The 19952-nt window shown below is 41.4% G+C and overlaps 1 protein-coding gene across 1 annotated transcript in view; it reads left to right on the forward strand.

Moving 5' to 3' along the window:
• The first annotated feature begins 2125 nt into the window (after positions 1-2125).
• The window catches only part of VWDE (von Willebrand factor D and EGF domains), a 254494-nt gene continuing 236667 nt past the window's right edge, over positions 2126-19952 (forward strand). Inside the window, 1 exon segment of the mRNA XM_030579370.1 lies at positions 2126-2222. Coding sequence (XP_030435230.1) covers positions 2126-2222 — 97 coding nt within the window.

Genomic DNA, 19952 nt, shown 5'->3' on the forward strand with positions numbered 1-19952 from the left:
ACATGGAAATACTGTATTTTAGTTATAATGGAAATATTCAGCACATCTATATAGTATGGTTCTGTGTTTTAAAGTTCTTACGGTAAATTAACTAGGAATTTGAAATCCAGCATCATTATTCTTGCTAATGTAAAAATCTCCAAAAGCCATAACACTTTTCCCAACCTGCTCTCACAGGGTATGTCTACGCTTCAATTAGATACCTGCGGCTGGCCTATGCCAGCTGACTCTGCCTAACAGGGCTTGTACCAAGGAACTGTTTAATTGTGGTCTAGACATTCAGACAATCCAGTTGGACTACTGTGAGGTATTCAATATGATACTATTATTTCAAATGCAGTTAGAAACCATGATGAACATGGTCAGGCCTAGTAGTCAAAGCTATGGCAGTTGGCCACAGTGGTTGCAGCCAGTGGGCAGAGCCAGAATCAGCGAGGCTGGAGTGAGAGCAAGGTTGGAGCAGGAACAAGGCTGGAACAAGGGCAAGGCTGGCTTAGGCTAGCACTTGGGGAGTTTGTTACCACTGTTGGACAGGAAAGAGTTCCAAGCCATGGAGTGATGAGATTGAGCTGCTGTTCCTCCTGTGGGGCTCATGTACTTTCCCTGGAAGTCACCTGACCAGCTGCGGATTGGCTGGAGCCCAGCACAGGAGTGACTTATCACCTTACAAGTGCTACTTTTAAAAGACTCAATCCTATTCCCATCAAAGCCAGAGGTGAGATCCCCCAACTCTATATTGTTCGAACCCTCTCAGACACATTGCAAAATATAAAAACAGTTGGTTTTGTTTATTCTTTGAAATAAAATACTCTGGCTTGATTTACTGAAGTTAACCTGATTTGAGCTAAATGTAGATGTTAACAGAAGTTTATACCAATAAGTAGACAGATGAGATACTGTCCAAATATTTAAAAGAACCTATACAAAATAAACAAGCTTGATAGAATGAGACAAAAGAGAGACAGGTATAGAAAATATTGACCTGTGGGTAGAAATGTTACATATTCTATGCATTATGTCACAAGTATAAGTGTACAGCATGAAATTTAATAGCAAATTCCTCATATTACAGATTAAGCAGCTAGTACTTTACTGTACACTGAATAGATTGTTCCTGCTCACACAGTATATGCGGCACATTGGGACTGCGATGTAGTACCCTGACATTTCAAATGAGACGAAGGTGTTTTTTTTAAATACGATGCTTAAGAAAAAAATGGATTATTTTATTTTTAAATAACATTTGCCTCTAGTTTACATTTATTTTGCTTATATAATGTTTCTGCTGATGGGATAACTTCAAGAGATACTCATTTTTATAATGGGATGTCAGTCCTAATGTTATAAGGAAAGCACTCCTAATGTTACACGATTGTACTTCAATACTGTAGAAACAATAGAATGTAGGACATACACTCTAAGATAGTGGAAAACATTGAATGGTCACAATTTCAGTTTTCTATTCAGGTCTTATACCTTCGAAGAAAGCTGTTGTTTGTACTGCATAGAGTAGCTTTCATAGGAAATGAGCTTTGGATAAATGAAACCTTAACCTCAAGGAACTCAAAGTTAAAAACAAAACATTTCCACTCTAATATTATAATGGTTTTACATATTTGTCATATAAATGGTTTTGTAGTGCTGATGTTAATCATAAGTTCAGTAACCTGCATTTCACATTTTCCCCTTTATGTCCTGCATAAGTAAATGTGTTTGGTTCACAACCCTAATTTTCCCAGGACCACCCCCTCCTGCTGAAAGTTAAAAGTCACAGACCCTGACAATGACTGTACAGACTGCTCCAGCCCTCTGTATGTGTGTTGTGTTACAGGGTGTGTAGAGCAGCTGGAATGTAAACAGCTGGAGTGTGGGCTACAGTCTCTGGTGGCCGCTGTGTGTGTGTGTGTTTTGTATACATTTTATATGTAGCTGAAGGGGTTCCCTAGTTGAAAATACATTGAGCTCTCCTCAGGAGAGAGGATTTTTTTTATTTACTTATTTTTTACAAAAGAAGGCAGATTTAAACACAAAGGCAAGCTGATGTCTTTTCTTGCAAAGTTTAGTACTTCAAAAGTTAACTTCTGAAAAACTGCAGATGGGTGGATAAAACATATCCTTGGACAACATGCAGCAGCTCTTATCTCTCCATCTGCATCTCCTACTTGTTGCTTACATCCTTTGGATTCCCTTGTTGCATCTTTGTACTGGGTCCACTCCATTAGGTAAGGATTTTGGTACTTTTTAATTGTTTGACAGTAATTTGAGGGATACAGTGATAATGAATGTTATAAACTGAGACACATAACCTGTTTGCTTATACTTTTGAGCAACATCTACAGTGATAGGGATAGAATTTTAAAAAGTATTCAAAATAGAGTGGAAATGCTATTAAAATAAACAATTAACAGGCTAATTTGAAAGTTCACCTAGTGAAAGTGATGTTGTGGACCCTGAAGTATGCTTACCAGGCATAGTATTTACTATATATGTGGGATTTTTTGTTTTTGTAATTCAAAATAGAGAAAATACAACCCTTCTGAAAATGCTTACTCTGTATTAGAAAATGTCAAGTACTCGTAACTTGTCTCATTAAAGGAAAATATGTAAAAAACAACAACCCATAAATTAAGAAAAGTATTTAAAGCAGAATCCATTCCTCCAGGGAGATAAGTTTGTGCTGTATATCAGATAAATGTTATAGTTCAGTTAATTACACATATAACAATATACATTTACATAATGCCTGGCAATAGTGCTCATAAGTAAATTTTGAAGTATTGTACATATTAAATGCAAGCTTTGTTTAATGCTGGCATAATATTCCCAATAAGAGATTACAGATTTTACATACTTTATTTATTCAGTTTTATTAATCTAGTATAGTAATTAATCTACTGTAGCAATATAACTATGCAATGAAAATCATGTCAGCCATTATTGAGCTAATAGTGTCTGTCAAACGGAGTATAAAATAATGGGAAAGCCTGAGGCTCAGTACCAAACACTGAGTGTAGTTGTATGCATATCCCATGTGCAATACTGGTAGCAATCACCTGGTGCTGAAAATATATCACAATATTTTATACAGTTTAATTCAGCTAGACTTTCTGGTGGTTTAAAAAAGTGATTATCAGCCAGTAATCATCAGCTGTATAAAGATAAAACAATTTAAAGCTCTCATCATTTCAATATCAGAGGGCACCTAGTAAGGTTTGCAGGACTAAACCCAAGGCAAATGACCTTATTGTCTTTATCTTCCAACAATGCTTCTAGTTTCTAAAACCTTTTGAAGGGTTTCCAGTTTTATGGAGTGTAGCAGCTACTTACCTGAAAGAAAAGGCTTTTTCATCAACAGGAAATGACCTTGAACTCCTGGTAACAAAGCAACTGCTTTTCCATTTTAGTTTTGTTATTATGGTAATATGCACCGACATACTTGTTAAACGGAATACAAACCAAAAATTAAGAAATTGTTTGCTGTACTTTAGATACAGAGGGCCTTATGTTTTTGTTTTTCCTGTGAACTCCAAATAAATGAAATTGCTCAAAAAAAATGTACATTCTTTTCTGACAGATTGTGCTGTGACATTATAATTATATTAACAAAGCCATATGCTGTTTACTTTTATACTCTGAATATAACAAATCTATTAATTCTGTAAGGATTTCTCTGTTGATAAGGAAAGTCTGACCAAATAGCTCTCTGCAGCTACCTCGTTAAGAAAAATAAAAAGTCTTTTACAGAGCAAGGAAGATCTCTCTTTATCATTTTCTTGAGGAATGGAGAAGCCAGCAGTGATTAGGGATACACTCATTATTCTTGTGCTTTACATAGCCCCCTGTGACTGGGAAACATGAAAGGGTTACCCATAATGTTTGTAGCTGCTCTGCAGCAATTTTTAAAAATAAAGCACCAGACGCAATAATAACAGCAACTGTGACTCAGAGGGGTGGGAGGGTTGATGCTACCCAGAGCTTTTCAGACTTTTCTCAGATAAGATTCTGTAAGTCAGTTAAGCAAAAGAAAGAGTAACTTTTCTTAAAAATACCTCTTTAACAATTTAGCTTTAAAATATCTAGCTATTTGTAGCATTGGCATCAAGATGAAGGTTTTTTTCCGCTTTAGGAGCTTTTCATTCGATAGGGGGTTTGAAAAGTTTGGAAATGTTATATGAGCTTCATGCAAAGTTATAAACATGCACCAAAGTTCATGAAATAAGAGTTAAGTTGTGGTAAGTCAATTGTACAGTACCAAATATATATTACTTAAAAAAAAAAAAGATAGTGAGTCTTGTTTATGTGTATGGGGGCTGGGAGGAGGAAGAAAGATATGGGGGAAATGAGGAATAAGTGGAATGGATACCAGAGAATAGGAAGTGCAGCAGGGAGAAGAAATTTGATTTGCAGAAGAAAGGAACAGTGTCACCACGCCCTAAAGAAACAATTTATGAAGGCAAACGAGACCAATCTAGCATGTGAAAAGCTACTTGTTCTCGCTGCTAATCCTCCAGACTCTAGTCTTCCTCTCACTGAAACAGTGAAAATTAAACATAGCAGCATGTAATCTGCACTATGCACATTAACAACTAAAGCAACCCCAGGAGCCTATTTTGTGACTTTTTTCCTACTGTTAGATTAGATAGGATGAAAATGTATAACCAGCTATACACTTTCATGCTTCTGGGCAAAAGTCAACTAATTTCTAACTGCTTGGACCTAGGAAGAAAGTGTCCCCATGGGCATGTCAGTTCATAATAGTCCATTATGGAGTTTTTTACATCTTTCTCTTAAGCATCTGGTACTAGCCTTTGTTGGAGATAGGATACCAGACTGAGTAGAGCATTGGTCTGATCAGGTGTTACAGTTTCTAACCCCCTGTGTTCTTGTTCTTATAATAAAAAATGGTTTTACAGATCAAATTCTGCTCTCATTTTAAGCTGTTGTAAACGTAGCATAACACCACTGATTTCAATGGAATTAGTCCAAGTTACACTTGTCATAAACAGATAGCTAAGGGTTAATGTCTCTTTCACCTGAAGCACCTGACCAGAGGACCAATCAGGAAACCGGATTTTTTCAACTCTGGGTGGAGGGAAGTTTGTGTCTGGGTCTTTGTTTTCTGTCTGCCTGCTTTCTCTGAGCTTTGGAGAAGTAGTTTCTGCTTTCTAATCTTCTGTTTCTAAGTGTAAGGACAAAGAGATCAGATAGTAAGTTATATGGTTTCTTTTCTTTGGTATTTGCATGAATATAAGTGCTGGAGTGCTTTGATTTGTATTCTTTTTTAATAAGGCTGTTTATTCAATATTCTTTTAAGCAATTGACCCTGTATTTTGTCACCTTAATACAGAGAGACCATTTGTATGTATTTTCTTTCTTTTTATATAAAGCTTTCTTTTTGAGACCTGTTGGAGTTTTCTTTTCTGGGAAATTTCAGGGAAATTGAGTCTGTACTCACCAGGGAATTGGTGGGAGGAAGAAATCAGGGGGAGATCTGTGTGTGTTGGATTTGCTAGCCTGATTTTGCATTCCCTCTGGGTGAAGAGAAAAGTGCTTTTGTTTCCAGGACTGGAAACGGAGAGGGGGAGTCACTCTGTTTGGATTCACAGAGCTTGTGTCTGTGTATCTCTCCAGGAGCACCTGGAGGGGGGAAGGGAAAAAGGATTATTTCCCTTTGTTGTGAGACTCAAGGGATTTGGGTCTTGGGGTCCCCAGGGAAGGTTTTTCAGGGGGACCAAAGTGCCCCAAAACACTCTAATTTTTTGGGTGGTGGCAGCAAGTACCAGGTCCAAGCTGGTAACTAAGCTTGGAGGTTTTCATGCTAACCCCTATATTTTGGACGCTAAGGTCCAAATCTGGGACTAAAGTTATGACAACACTGTTACAGCTGAAAGTGTAATTTGACCTTTTGTAATTGTTATGGCCTGAGCACATAGTGATGCCTATTGTTAAGGTTGCAGAATAATTTCCATTTGCTGATAACTTTTTTGATATTTTCCTTTCTGAAATTTGGCATGGTTGTTCACAGGACACTTTTGGTTTTTTTTTAAGTAAGCCAAAATAGTGCAGCTATTTTTGAGAATGAAGAGGGTGAAAAAAATGTACTTTTCCATTATAAAGTATTTTGTGACATTTTTGAACAACTTTAGAATGTCAGTGGGGGATCCTAGAAATTTGAAATTTGGCAGAAAGACAGTCCTTGACTCAGAGATGTGCCTTTTGAAGCTCTGATGAAAATGTGTTGTGACCTGAGAGAGTTCTAGAGATTTACAATATGTATTTGGTGCAAGAGCACTGGATTTTGCAATGTGATCTCTTAATGGTCTGCCAATGTTCTCTTGGTTCTGCACAGGTGTAGGTAGTTTGAAATTCTTAGGCAGCTATTTGTTACTATATTAAAGTAGCATATAGCGATCCCAACCAAGATTAGGGCCTGGTAGTGGCATGGATGGAGCAGTGCTCCCTTGTTGATCTTTCTCCACAGTGGTGGGTTTGCCCAGGGAAGGAAGCACTGAGGCAGTATGTTGTATGCAGAAGGATAATGGCTGAAGGGATAGATAAAACTCATAATTTGGGGGTTGGTATCCTTCATGACATGGAGCCAAAGTAACAGGGCCTGGTCAGTAACTAAGGTGAAATGACTGCCCAGAAGATAGTATTGGAGTGAGTCCATAACCCACTTCACTGATAATGCCTCTTTTATGACTACAGAAGGGGCCCTCTCCCTTGAGAATAATTTTCAGCTAAGATAGAGGACGAGGTGTTCATCACCTTCCATCCCCTGAGATAAGGTGGCCCCTAATCCTGCATCGGAGGCATTGATTTGTAGCAGGAATTCCCTGGTGAAGTTGAAACTATATAAGACTAGTTCTCAGCAGAGATGGGGCTTAAGGGTTTGAAAGATGTCTTGACAAGCATTGGTCCACTGGATCTTTTTTTGGGCTACTGTTTTTAAGGAGATCCCTAAGAGGGGCCACAATAGTCAAGAAGCTGAGAATAAATTGTTGTTAGTATTCTGACAGTCCTAAGAACTGTATACCTTTTTCTTTAGAGTTGGCATAGGCATGACTGGAGGGCCAGACCTTATCCACCATGGGTCACACCTTCCCTTTCCCCAGATGCACCAAGGCAGATTGTCTCATTTTTGTCCAGGTGGAATTTAGTAGGGGTTTGCCACAGAGAGGAAAGTAACTTAAAGGATTTACCGGTATACCGGTGTCCTGAGCAGGGGGTGGGGCCTCGACTGGAAAGGCCGGTGCCTCAACTGGAAGAGGTGGGGCCTTGGGAGCCCCGGGCCCTTTAAATCACCGCTGGAGCTCCGGAGCTTCGGCAGTGGGGCTCTGGCGGCAATTTAAAGGGCCCAGTGCTCCAGCCACTGCTGGGAGCCTCAGGCCCTTTAAATCACTGCCCAAGTCCCAGGGCTCTCGGCTGCCACCGCTACCCCAAGGCTCTGGCAGCGGGGCTCTGGCAGCAATTTAAAGGGCCTGGGCCTTGGACAGCGATTCTCTAAATGACTTCTCAATTACTTGCAGTTCTAGCGTCTACTGAAGCTCTTGCTTTATGGTTTCTCTTGTTCTCTGGGGAAGAGGATCATTAATTTTCTCTGACTCATTGTCTGGGTTCAGTCTTGGAGTAATGAGAAATTACAGGGTTCATCTAGGTTGCATAGAAAACACCATGGAGAAGACAGTAATCAATTGCTGGGCCTGGACCATTTGTTCTGGAGTGAGGTTGCTTCTGATTTTCACCATCCTAGGCTTTGAGGTTCCAGTGGTCTGTGGGTCCAGTTCAGACTTTGGTGACTATGGGGCTATAAACAGGCTCTCCCAAGACTTCTATGGCTTTACAAGATTCATGAGGTAGATTTGTTGGCTTTTACATCTGTTTGTCTGTTGGACATTGTAATTAACAGGCCTCACTCATCGTATCATCTCATAAGCCCCCTGCCAGCAGGCCAACAGCTTCAGTTCAGCACTGGGAAGTAATAAGAGAAACTGATCCTCAGGCCGAACCCCCTGAAGGTGGGCCCTTTTATTGAAGGCTGCTTTCTGGATGCTCTGGGCACATAGGAGTTTCTCCTTGGAGAATAAGCCTAAAGCTTCGAGCTTCTCCTGAAGGTCAAGAATGTGCTATACCACATTATCCACTCCAGGTGACTGTTTCTTCTACATTTCCCTTATGAGGTCCAAAATCCCTTGTGGTTGTCTCCCATATAATACCTTGAATTGTAAAAAGTCAATGGAGGATTGTGGCATGCCTATCATTGCAAACAGAAGGGAAGGGAGTAATTGGTCCCAATGTCGGATATTCATAGTGATAAACTTTCTTAGCATATTCTTTAGGGTCCCATTAAACCATTCCACCAGCTTGTCTGTTTGGGGATGGTAGCCGGTGTTTGGAAGGTCTTTATTTTCAACAGCCAACATGGTCACTTCATTGTCTGGGACATGAAGTTTGTTCCCTGGTCTGTTATAATGTGGTGCCCAGTCTGGGCAAAGATTTTCATCAGTTCAGAAATAACTGCTTTGGTATTCATTTACACAGGGATATTACCTTATGATAATGGTTGACATAGTCCGCAAGTAAAAAAATATACTGGTAACCGTAGCACTCTTTTCAAGAGGGGCGATTATGTCCATCCCAATATTATTGAAGGGTATGCTCTCCAGTGGGAGGGGAACCAGTGAAGTTTTCTCCTTTGGCTCGGGTGCTGTGAGCTAGCCCTCTGGGCAGAAGGCAAAAAAGTTGGGGATGTCCTTATACATTCCAGGCCAAAAAAATCAGACTAGAATTCGAGCCAGTGTTTTCTCCATCTTGAGATGCTTCATGAAATGTATGCTGTGGGCCAGCCAAATGACCTTCCTCTGATGGTCTCTGGACACCAGAAGCTGGTTTCAGGTTTCCTCAGTCTGGAGTTCTTTCTCAAGGTGATACAGATGATCACTCCGAATGTCAAAATGAGGGAAGACTTTAGCTTATTGAGGTTCCACCATTTCCTCATCGAAAACTGTCGTTTGGATATAGGCCTGGCTCAGCATGTCATCAGCTCTCAGCTCTTCAATGAAGTTGGATAATTTTGTTAGGCTCTCTGACTTGAGTAAGGAAAGGGTCTTCAAGTCAGAGTTTTCAGATGATACTTTACAAGGTATACTTTGTACAAAAATTATTACAACAGTGTGTAGGGTGGGCGCAAAGGTACATTTTGTCACAACATCCACAGGGTTTTACATTCCCATCATAGAATGTGTGCATCATAGAAGAATGATGCCTGGGGGTGATCCAAGATTGGGATCACAGAGGGATCATGCCAAAATATTCTAAGTCCTTGAGACCCACCACTTCTGTCCCGTTCACCTTTACAAAGCTAGTCAACTTCACAAGCTTTGGTTGTTGAGCTCAGGCTCCCGCAGTCCAGATTTTCCCAAAGCTGCCCTCCATGAAGGAGTAATCTTGGGACTAGTGCCCAAGGTGGCCACTTGAAAAAGCAAATGACCTGGGTTCCTGTCTTCATCTCAGGTCTGAGCTATCTCCAACATGAATCTCATAGTTTTTCGGCAATCACGCAGGACTGCTCCGAAAGGATACCGTTCCTCCCAGAAATCTTGTGGAGTGTCTCTTACAAGATGTCCAGAGTGTCAAAGATGGTTGCTTTGACCTGCATATAATCTCAGACAGTGACAGGGTCTAAAACAAAGGTGAGCCACATCTGGCCCGTGGGACCGTCCTGCCTGGCCCTTGATCTCCCAGCCAGAGATCCCAGCCCCCGGCCCCTCCCCTGCTGTCCTCCCTCCCCCGCAGCCATGCTGCTGCACAGGCAGGGCTCGAAGCAGCACGCTTCTGCCGAGCAGAGTGGCAATGTGTCTAGCTCCGGCCAGGTGGCACGGCTGCCAGATGTGCTGCTCTGAGCAGCATGGTAAGGGGGCTGGGGCTGGGGAGTTGGATAAGGCACAGGAGGTTCCGGGGGGCAGACAGGGGACAGGGAGCAGTTGGATGGGGCAGAGGTTCTGTGGGAGGGCAGTCAGGGGATGGGGAATGGGGGCACTGGGGGTTGGATAAGCATGGGAGTCCCAGGGGGCCTGTCAGGGGCGGGGCTGTGGATAGGGGTCAGGAGATGGGGAACAAGGGGGTTGGATAGGTGTGGGGTCCTGGGTGGCCTTTCAGGGGGTAGGGGTGTGGCTAGGGGTCAGGGCAGTCAGGAGACTAGGAGCAGGGGGGTTGGATGGAGGTGGGGTCCTGGGGGGGGCAGTTATGGCCAGGAGGGAGCGGTCAGAGGACAAGGAGCAGAGGGGGGTTGGATGGGTTGGTAGTTCTGATGGGTGCAGTCAGGGGGCGGGAAGTGGGAGGGAGTGGATAGGGGATGGGGACCTGGCTCTTCCTTCTCTAACAGGCACAGCCTTCCCTAACTGGCAGTCCATACAGCAGTGGTCCCCAACGTGGTGCCCACAGGCACCTTGGTGCCCGCCGGGGCATTTATGTGCCCCCGCCTAGTGCCCGGCAAGGGAGAGAAGCTGCAGCCCCGCACCTGCTGGGGACAGAGAACTCCAGGGCTGCAGGCTGTTGGCGCTACTGTTCTCTGTCCCTGGCAGGCGCGGGGCTGCGGCTTCTCTATGGCTTCGAAGCCATGGCCCGGCCTCTGCTGGGGACAGAGAACTCTGGGGCTGCAGGCTGCGGGCACCAGTGTTCTTGGTCCCTGGCAGGCGCGGGACCGCGGCTCAAGTTGGAGAGAAACCACGGCTCCACACCTGCCCGGGACAGAGAACTCTGGGGCTGCAGGCGCCGGCGTTCTCTGTCCCTGGCAGGCGGGGAGGGCTGTGACTTCTCTCTGGCTTCAAAGCGGGAGAGAAGCCATGACCCCACCCCTGCCAGGGACAGAGAACTCTAGGGCTGCAGGCTGCGGGTGCCAGTGTTCTAGGTCCCTGGCCGGCGCGGGACCGCAGTTTAAGCTGGAGAGAAACCATGGCCCCGCGCCTGCCGGGGACAGAAAACTCCTGGGCTGCAGGCTTCATTCTATGTTAAAGTAAGAATAATAAATATATTTGGATCAGCAGTTCAACAATGTTTAACTTTTTTAAAATAAATAAGACGAAAACTGTTTATGATATTTATTTTGTAAAAATACCTTAGTTTTTCTTACAGGTAGATAAAAAAGAGCAAATTCACATGGTAAGGTGAAAGAGTAATTGCTGAATAATTTAATTAATATCTTTTACATGTAAAATTACCCTTTTTATCTTATGGATTCATATATTATGTATATTAAATATGATGTTTTTCATATTATTTAACTTACAAATACAAAATAAGCCTTGAAAAATTGTTGGCACCTGCCTCACTCTTCTGAAAATATGAATGTGCTACTAGCCACAAAAAGGTTGGGGACCACTGCCATACAGTTTTGCAACCCCAATGTGGCCCTCGGGTCTCATTCCCTGAAATGTTCTAAAACAAAAAACAAAGTCAACTCAATACTGGGCCATTCCCAGTCTGCAAGTGGGGTGTCCCTGCCCTGTCCTTTGGCCTTAGTTACATGCAGTCTCTTAACTGAGTGTTGCTCTCTCCTGAGGTCTAACTATTCCTGCCCAGTGGCTACTCTGGCTAACATGCCCATCTCTCTGCCAGCAAAGCTTCCTACAGGCAGAGGCAGAGCTCCATCCTCATTCCTGGCCAATCATCCCTGGCCTGAGCCAGGTTCACTCCTTTTATTCCCCCTCCAAGCTGGGCATTGGCTATAGGTATAGCAGGGTGGGGCTAGTTGGGGTCATAGACTCTCCTAACCCCTTCTTTGCTGTTGTGAAGCCTCTCTGCCCCATCACAGGCTCCATTTTGCTAAGCACTGTTCATACTTAGCATAAGAGAGTATTTTGTTGTTCCTGTTATTGCTGCATTAGGTAAAATCATGGCTCAGTTAAAATCACTGGCAAAACTCCCATTGACTTCAATGGAGCCAGGATTTCACCCTTGTTTTTTCATACTTATCTTCAGACCTGATCTAAAGCCTATTGAACTACACAGGAATACTCCTGCTGACTTTATTTGACTATGGATCTGTCTCTTTTCTATATCTTTCCTACCACGTCATCTGGGTTGTTATCTATTTAGATTTCACAAATGAAGCAAAGTCAAGCCTAGTCTGACCTTGAATGGAAGACTTCCAGTGAAAACCAAGGATATTCTGAGAAGCATGTTTTATTCTTGATTGGGTTTGGTCTCTATTCCTTTAAAAATAAAGTGAGCTCTGACCCTTTGGGATGCAAAGCACTATTGACTGTAGGTTTTATATTGCCACCTGACAAAGCCCTAGTAAAGTTCCCTTTTCTTCCGTAGGGACTGGGCCATGGGTGGTCAGATCTAATGATTATAATCAAGAGCCTGGAACCAAGGTGCGAAGCCAAAGATCAGAGCCAGAGTCAGGATTCAAGCCAAAGGTTGTTCTGCTTCTGGGAAAATTCCACTCTTTTAAATCCCAGCCCCTTGGAGAAAAGTTGGATAAAACTAGTTCTAGCTTCAGCTAACCTGTTGTCCTAAGGTGCTCCAGTTTGAATGGGCAACCATCAAGGTTTAACGACTCTCCCTTGTCCTTGATTTGGGAGAAATGTGAGACAGCCTTGACAGCAGACAAGGGATTCTTCATATACTTTAATGATACAACAATTTCATAAAATCCCAAAATTAATAAATTGTACATATATTCCCCAAATTGTCACCCCATCCATCATCATATCATCTTTCAGACTAATTAGGTTGGTAATATCAAAACTGTAGTGGACTTCATGGATTCTCTGTTTTTCTCTGGTTATCAAAGGCTCTACTTGGGGTAGAGCTTCATTTGGGCAGGGGGATGGGGCGGGGACAAGGAAGATGGGGCAATTGTGTATTTAATTCTGGTTTTGCATAATTTTCTATAGATGATCAGACTTTAGATTTGTCTATTCTCCGCTACAGGTGCATTGAACAAGGAATGCCTCGTTTTTGGCTTGTAGCTGGGACATGATCCACAGTTTAAATGAAAGTTATTATCAACTCTAACTTGACAGAATATATTACTGATGAAGTGAGTTAAGGTTCAGATCAAGTCCAAATTCAGCTGAATTTGAATATTGACCTTGATCTGATCATTGTGTGTGCTGCATTGTGTGGTTTGATTATACAAAAGGCTATTTTTATTCATGGTGAAACGTGAGGAACTACATCAGGTAAAGGAATACTTAACATCTTGCCTTGAAACTGCAGTAAAACCACTTTTGTGCATGACACTTTTTACAGTTTGGGTTTTTTTAAAAAGATCTTTGTATGTTAAGCTCTTGGGAGATTTGTTTAATTATTATATACTCATTGCTTCTTTCTGACACATATTACTTTGATTATTCTGACACCTATTATGCTGATTGCTGTATTCATAGTCCATGGCATCCATTGGGAACGATGAGGGAATACATTTAACATTGCAGGAAAAATTGATTGCCGCATATGTTCAAGAAAATATAATAATGTACTGTATTCTTTCTGCTGTTTTTATAATTGATCGATTGGTGAGTTTATTACTCCCTTATTTTTTTCATATAACAACTTCCATGAGTTGGATAACAATTTATCCACATGCTTAAATGGTATGATGCTTCTCCCATGGTGATAGGAGCAATTTACGACTCAGCTGTCTTTTAACAACTTGGTGTGTTGACAGTTTCAGAAAATAGTCCCTCATCAACTTAAACATCTCATCAACTTAAATGCTCCTGCTCTACTTCTCATGAATTAGAAGATAACATAAGTTGACCTCTTATTTATGTGCTACAAATGTTTATATTAGATAGGGGAGTTGGATAAGGGGTGGAAGGTCCTGGGGGGCAGTCAGGGGACAGGGGACAGGAAGCAGAGGGCGGTTGGATGGGGCCTATCAAAAAGACCATCCACAATATTCAGGAAAAAATGTTGAACATGTTGTGAATGTGGCACTCTAACCTATATCCTGTGTATTGGCATCCACTTTGGGTTTCTAATAATCTAATAATCTTTTGTTGAAGTTTGCATCTCTGGGCATCCAGAGTACTATAGGAAGAACAAAGAGAGTAAAGATACAGTCACGCTCTTGCTTAGTAACATAACTAAATATTAATTTAGTTATTAACAACTAAAAGGATCTGAGAAATGCAAATCCATCATTAGTACCAGACAATCCTGGGTGAGATAAATCTCTCATCCCTTTTCTTGGTCAAGTGACCAAGTATCTGATTTGCATTGACATTTCAAAGATTATTTCAGAAACACTCCTATTTTGAAAATCCTCCTTCCTCCAGTTATTTGTTCTATAACCAACTATGGTTGTTCTGTAAAAATTAGTTGACTGTGACACAACCTCCCTCCAATAACATAACACAGATAATTTGATTCATTGGGACTACTGTATCATCAGTTCTGTCCTCTTAATGGATTAAAAAAAAATCATCTTTTGTACTGTTCCTGCATTACTTGTTAAGATTAACATGGACAAAAAAGACACAGACAGGAAGAAGCCTAATTAATAATTTACTTTAATTTTGTAAGAAGAAAAAGGAAAATGTGAACAAGGCTGTTTATTTCCTAACCCAATTATTGATGACTCATCTTGTTTACTGTGTTGATATGTGGAGACTTCATTTTATAAATGCATAATAAGCAGCAATAAACCTAAAGGTAAAAGAAAGCTTTTATTGATGGTTATGTCAGACTGGTCTTTTCTTTTCCCTTATGTAACTTTCTTATAAATTATGCTCCCATCTATTTATATAAAGATCTATTTTTTTTTTGGCTGAAATTTTCAAAATAAAATAGAAATAATACCTAGCTTTTCACCTAGCTTCTCAAAGTGCTTTACAAAAAAGGTCATTGTTATTATCTTCATTTTACAGATGGGAAAAATAGCTTACTGGAGTTAGGCACCCAAATCCCATTGAATTCCAATAGGGTTTGGGCTCTTAAGGATCCTTTGAAAATCCCTGACTTCACTTGATAAATAGGAAGCCTCTAATTTTAAATATTTTTCCAGTCCTGGCCTTATCAGGCCTCTGAGGACTTTCCCCATATTATTACCCAGCTTGACAATTCTTTGCCTAGACTTGTCATTTTAACTGATTCTCCCAGTCAAATCTCTGATGAACAACACTGAATCCTTTACATGATGAAGGCTGTTGTAGTTTGTGTTACTCCAAGATATGAATAAAGGATTATGAGATAACAGGAGAATATTATTGGGTCAATAGAATGCATCCTTTCTTACATTGCAAGACAAGAGGCCAGAGACCTCTGGCATCTGAACGCACTCAGCCTTTTGCCTCTTACATACACAATCTCTCTCCCGAAAGAATTTCACCACCACTCTTCTTTGTCATTGTAATTTCCTTGCAGTGTAAATAGCTTTGACATTAATGGCCTCCACCTCTTCTTTCTTTTTCCCTTCTTCTTGGTGACAATAAAAATTGACATTCTAGTTATGAAAATCATCCACAGGCTTCAGTTATTCCTACTACAACATATTCTCCATCCTTAATTAACATTTCTTGTTCGGTTTTCTGATTACCTATACTCCTTCCATGGGTGTGTAGACACGTTAGCTCATTAATATACTTCTGACAATATTATTCATCTTCTGTTTCAAAACAACTCCATCTTCCATCTTAGAGCTGAGCTTGCAGAGTGCTACTGAGAATGCCAAGCAAACTCATTAAATGACAGAAAGAATTAGGATGGGGCGGGGGAGGACCAGGAAATCCAGACCTGTTAAGCCTTTAGCAAATCAGAAAGATTCTAGATGCAGAAGCTTTCATAACACAAAACAACTCCAACTCAGGAAATCTTTTGCAGCTCAGAAAGACACTACAGAAACCAGATGCATTATAGTGTTTGTAAATACAAACCTTGGCGGAAAAAAAAAGCAACAAAACTTTATTTTCTGCTTTTTTAAAGATCCTCACATCAGAGGGCTTTATTTTGTTTTCTTTAATGGGTCTGAAAATTTTTCATTGGTGGCTAATCATGGACTTTATGAAGAATCTTTGGGTAATTGTTCATCTATAGATCTTGGATTTAAATCTCTGCAGCTGGTCAGAGAGTGGAAGTTTGTTTTTCTGCTTCAGACAGAGGTCCTGATTTTGCAAAACGTTATGCATATGCTTAACTTTTACATATGTGAATAGTCTCATTGCCTTCACTGGAACTAGTCACATGCATGAAATTAGGCACTTGTGTAAGTATTTGCAAGATCGCCACCAGATAATGTATATAACCCTTCTGCCAGGCTGAATTGATAGCAGCAAGGGCTGGGTTCAATACATAGGGGTCCCTTCCCTACAACGTAATGCAAACCAGCTCGAGCCCCCACCCAGTGACCTGGGAAAATCTTACACACACCCCTGGGTGCCTCGAAGAGGCAATATTTCTCCTCTCGCAAGCACAGAGTCTCGATGTAGCAGAAGATGTTTAATAACATGAGATAAACAACAAGCATTAAATTGGGAAAACACCTCAACTAGAGTCATAGACCAAACCATGAGCAAAGACCCACCCCAGGAATTGGGCCGTGTCCTTTTCCCTGGGCTCTTGAGTCCAGCAACCCCAAATTCACCCCAAGACCCCAAAGTCCAATACTCCAAATGTCCCTAGAGTGCAGCAACCCAAAGATCACCCACAGTCCCAGAAGTCCCTCAACCCAAAAGTCTCTGTCCTGGGTCAGGGCAGCCCCAGAGTTCGAGAGCCTATCTGCGGAGGTTTCCTGCCCCCGCAGAGCCTGGGTAGAAAGGGGCAGCTTACATGGTCCGGGGCCGACTGCCCTGCCTCTCCGTGGGATTCTGCTTCCGCCTTCCCCACGAACTGCTCAGCTCCGCTCCGCCAGCTGCTCTGCTCCACCAGCTGTCCCGTGATCCACTCCAGCCATCCCCGCAAACTGCTCGGCTCCACTCACTCCATGTGCTGCTCCAATCATCCCACAACTGCTCCACTCTGCCAGCTGCTCTGCTCCACCAGCCGTCCTGTGATCCGCTCCAGCCGTCCCCACAAACTGTTCGGCTCCACTCGCTCCATGTCCCCACAAACTGCTCCACTCCACTCTGCCAGCTGCTCTGCTCCGCAATATAGCTTCAGGCTCCCCCACTAGTTAGCACAGTACTCAGTGCTCTCAGCTCAGTAATTTTAGCTCTTTAGTGATTTCAGCTTATAGTAGGGGAGCCCCAGTGCTGGTGCACCATTAGCCCAAAGTGAGTTCAGCTCAGTAACTTGTATCTAAATTCTTAAGGGAATCAAAAATCAGCTTTGATATTCAACAGTGGACAGAGAAGTAGATGTAATTGGTGCTTCTGGCTCACACAAGGCACCCACACCATCAGGTACAGATACCTGTCCCCAGCCTCTCTCCATTCACTGGGTTTTGGAACCCATGTCCTTTGTCTAGCAAGTGCTATTTAGTTGGTGATGAAATCCTTTATCATAAAACAGTTTCATAGTTCCTCATTTACATAATCAGGGTGACAATACTTTATTCCTCCTGCCCCAATAACAAATAAATTGGACACCCCACAGCTGTGAAAGTAACCATTTTAGGCTGCCATGGGCTATGCTAGGTGGGGTGGGTGTGCCTATGCAAACACGATCAGCCTCTGAAATTCTTTTCCACACTTGCCATAATTCACCACCAGATGTCAGGGTAGAGCTCATCCTGACTCTGCTTACATGTAGATGGCTGCATGTGTACAGCATCCTAGAATGCATCAGTCTGTGGCATCACTGATACTATTAGTCTCATGCACTGTTGGTATCGGTATTGCTACTGAATCATATGCATGGAAAGGACTCAGAAAATGAGGGCACTCACGTAGCATGTACGATCTTGTACAAAGCTATCCATTGCCTTGGAATTTTTTTTTTCTGAAATTGATCAGAAATATGTTGATTCTAAGCCCAGAAGGGACTATTGTAATAATCTTCACAGAACAGAACATTGGACTTCCCTGAATTAATTGGTGCTTTCACTCCAATGACTACAGGGTTTTTTGTTTTTAAGAAGAAATGAGTGGGTTAAAGGGGTGGAGGAGTGGTACTCCAGGCTAATAATGGCATCACCTGTTTCTTAGTCACTGACAACTCAGAAGCAAATTATCTTGAATGGTTATTGATCAATATTCTAACAGTTCAAGCACAAGACAGGATACTAGTTGGTGTCTGCTACAGATCACAAAATCACACTATAGAACAGGATTTCCTTAAGTATCTACCTACAATGTGTAGGGGAGGAAACTGTGTTACAAGGGGGCATTTCATCTCAGTGACGTATGCTGCAAGAATGGGGGAACAATTGTTGTTTCTGCCCATACACACAGTATTAATCAGGGATTCATATGAGTCAATCGAGCAGGGTTTGGCCTTAGGTGGGACTCTTCCCTCCAAGTCAGTACTGAAGCCATGACTGCTGAGGCTGCAGGATTTTAGATGAGGAGGAAGGACAAGATTCTGGCTACAAATGGCCTTTTGTACTATTTTCAAGGTCATGAGTTTATTTCTGCCCATAATTTCAACTTCATTTCCTATCCTAAACCATTCTTTAGTGTTGAAATGTGCTGTTAAACAGCTGCTGTGTTTTTCCATTTCTGGTAGAAATGATCCTTCCATATAGTTTGTGGGCATTCTTGCATCCATTGGTATGAAAGGCACTATATATATTCAAGGTCAAAGTCCTAAGGATTTTTATTAACTTTAAAATATACACATTGAGCGAAAACACGTATGCCAATTTTACTTACCCTTCTGAAGCAAGAAATGATGAAGCCCTGAAGAATATGCATTTACCTGGATGGTATGGGGAACCTAAAAGACAATCTAATAGAGAACAGGTAAGTCTTTTCCATCTTTCATTTCAGAGTAAAATGAGGTTAGCATCTCTGTAAAACTGACCTGTCCTAGGAAAGGTTATCCCCAAGCCTGGAGAAAATTCTGGAATAAGTAATTTTTTAGTTTAATTGTGCCGGTCAGCTTGTTCTTATTAGTTTTTTAAAGTCAAATTGGCCATGACAGTGTATTCAAATGGAAATTTTGCTTTAGCTCAGTTCTGGATATTAATGATATAATAAAGGAGAGAGGTTATAGTTGCTCTGTCTATACAGTTTAATAATACTGGGTCAAATTAATCCCAGGATAAATCCAGTTAGGTCACTGGAGTTACACTAGGGATGAACTTGGTCCTTTCGCTGAAAGTGTATCAGATGATACTTTTTCATTCCCTGGGAAGATATCCTTTCACACATCCTTTGATACATCTCTTATCACCTCATACAAATGTTTTTACACTTTATAGGCAGAAATTTGGAACAAATTCTGTGAAATACCAGTTTATAATTCCATAAATTATAGACATCTCAAGTATGCAGTGAGAAATTCATGACTGTCCTGTTTTTGCCTGGCTGAAAAATTAAATTTGCAGATTGAAGTTGATACAGCAACAGATGTTCTATTACTGATTACTCAACCAAAAGAGCTAAATGTCTTAGTTTTCCTTGGGCTAAAATTTCAAAGTCATATTTAGAATTTAACAGTAGAAGACAATCTTGTCAGAACTAGACTATACATAACAACTATTCTGATTTGTTTTAAACTGCCCTTCTACAATATCATCATTTTACGTACTGATCAATTCTTGACTATCTCTGGAAAAATTGCTTATATTTTGATTTTTGAAAGCCAAATTGTCACCACAGCGAGGTAATTTGAAAAGTAGGGTATTTCACTACTGAGAAAATTTGGGATTAAATAGAGACCACTGCTCCTCTTCTCTGGTGAAGGACCCCTTCTGCTCTTTTCTGAGAGTGGAAAAGTGAAAACAAAAAGTTATTTGATGTCTGAACCCTAGATAATACTGCTGGAAGATTTTATTAGTTTCACTTTGCTGCTAGCACACAATGCAAAAATCAGAAAAAATATGCCAGCATTCTGTACCA

The sequence above is a fragment of the Gopherus evgoodei genome, chromosome 11 (assembly GCF_007399415.2).
Source record: "Gopherus evgoodei ecotype Sinaloan lineage chromosome 11, rGopEvg1_v1.p, whole genome shotgun sequence".
Taxonomy (NCBI): domain Eukaryota; kingdom Metazoa; phylum Chordata; order Testudines; family Testudinidae; genus Gopherus; species Gopherus evgoodei.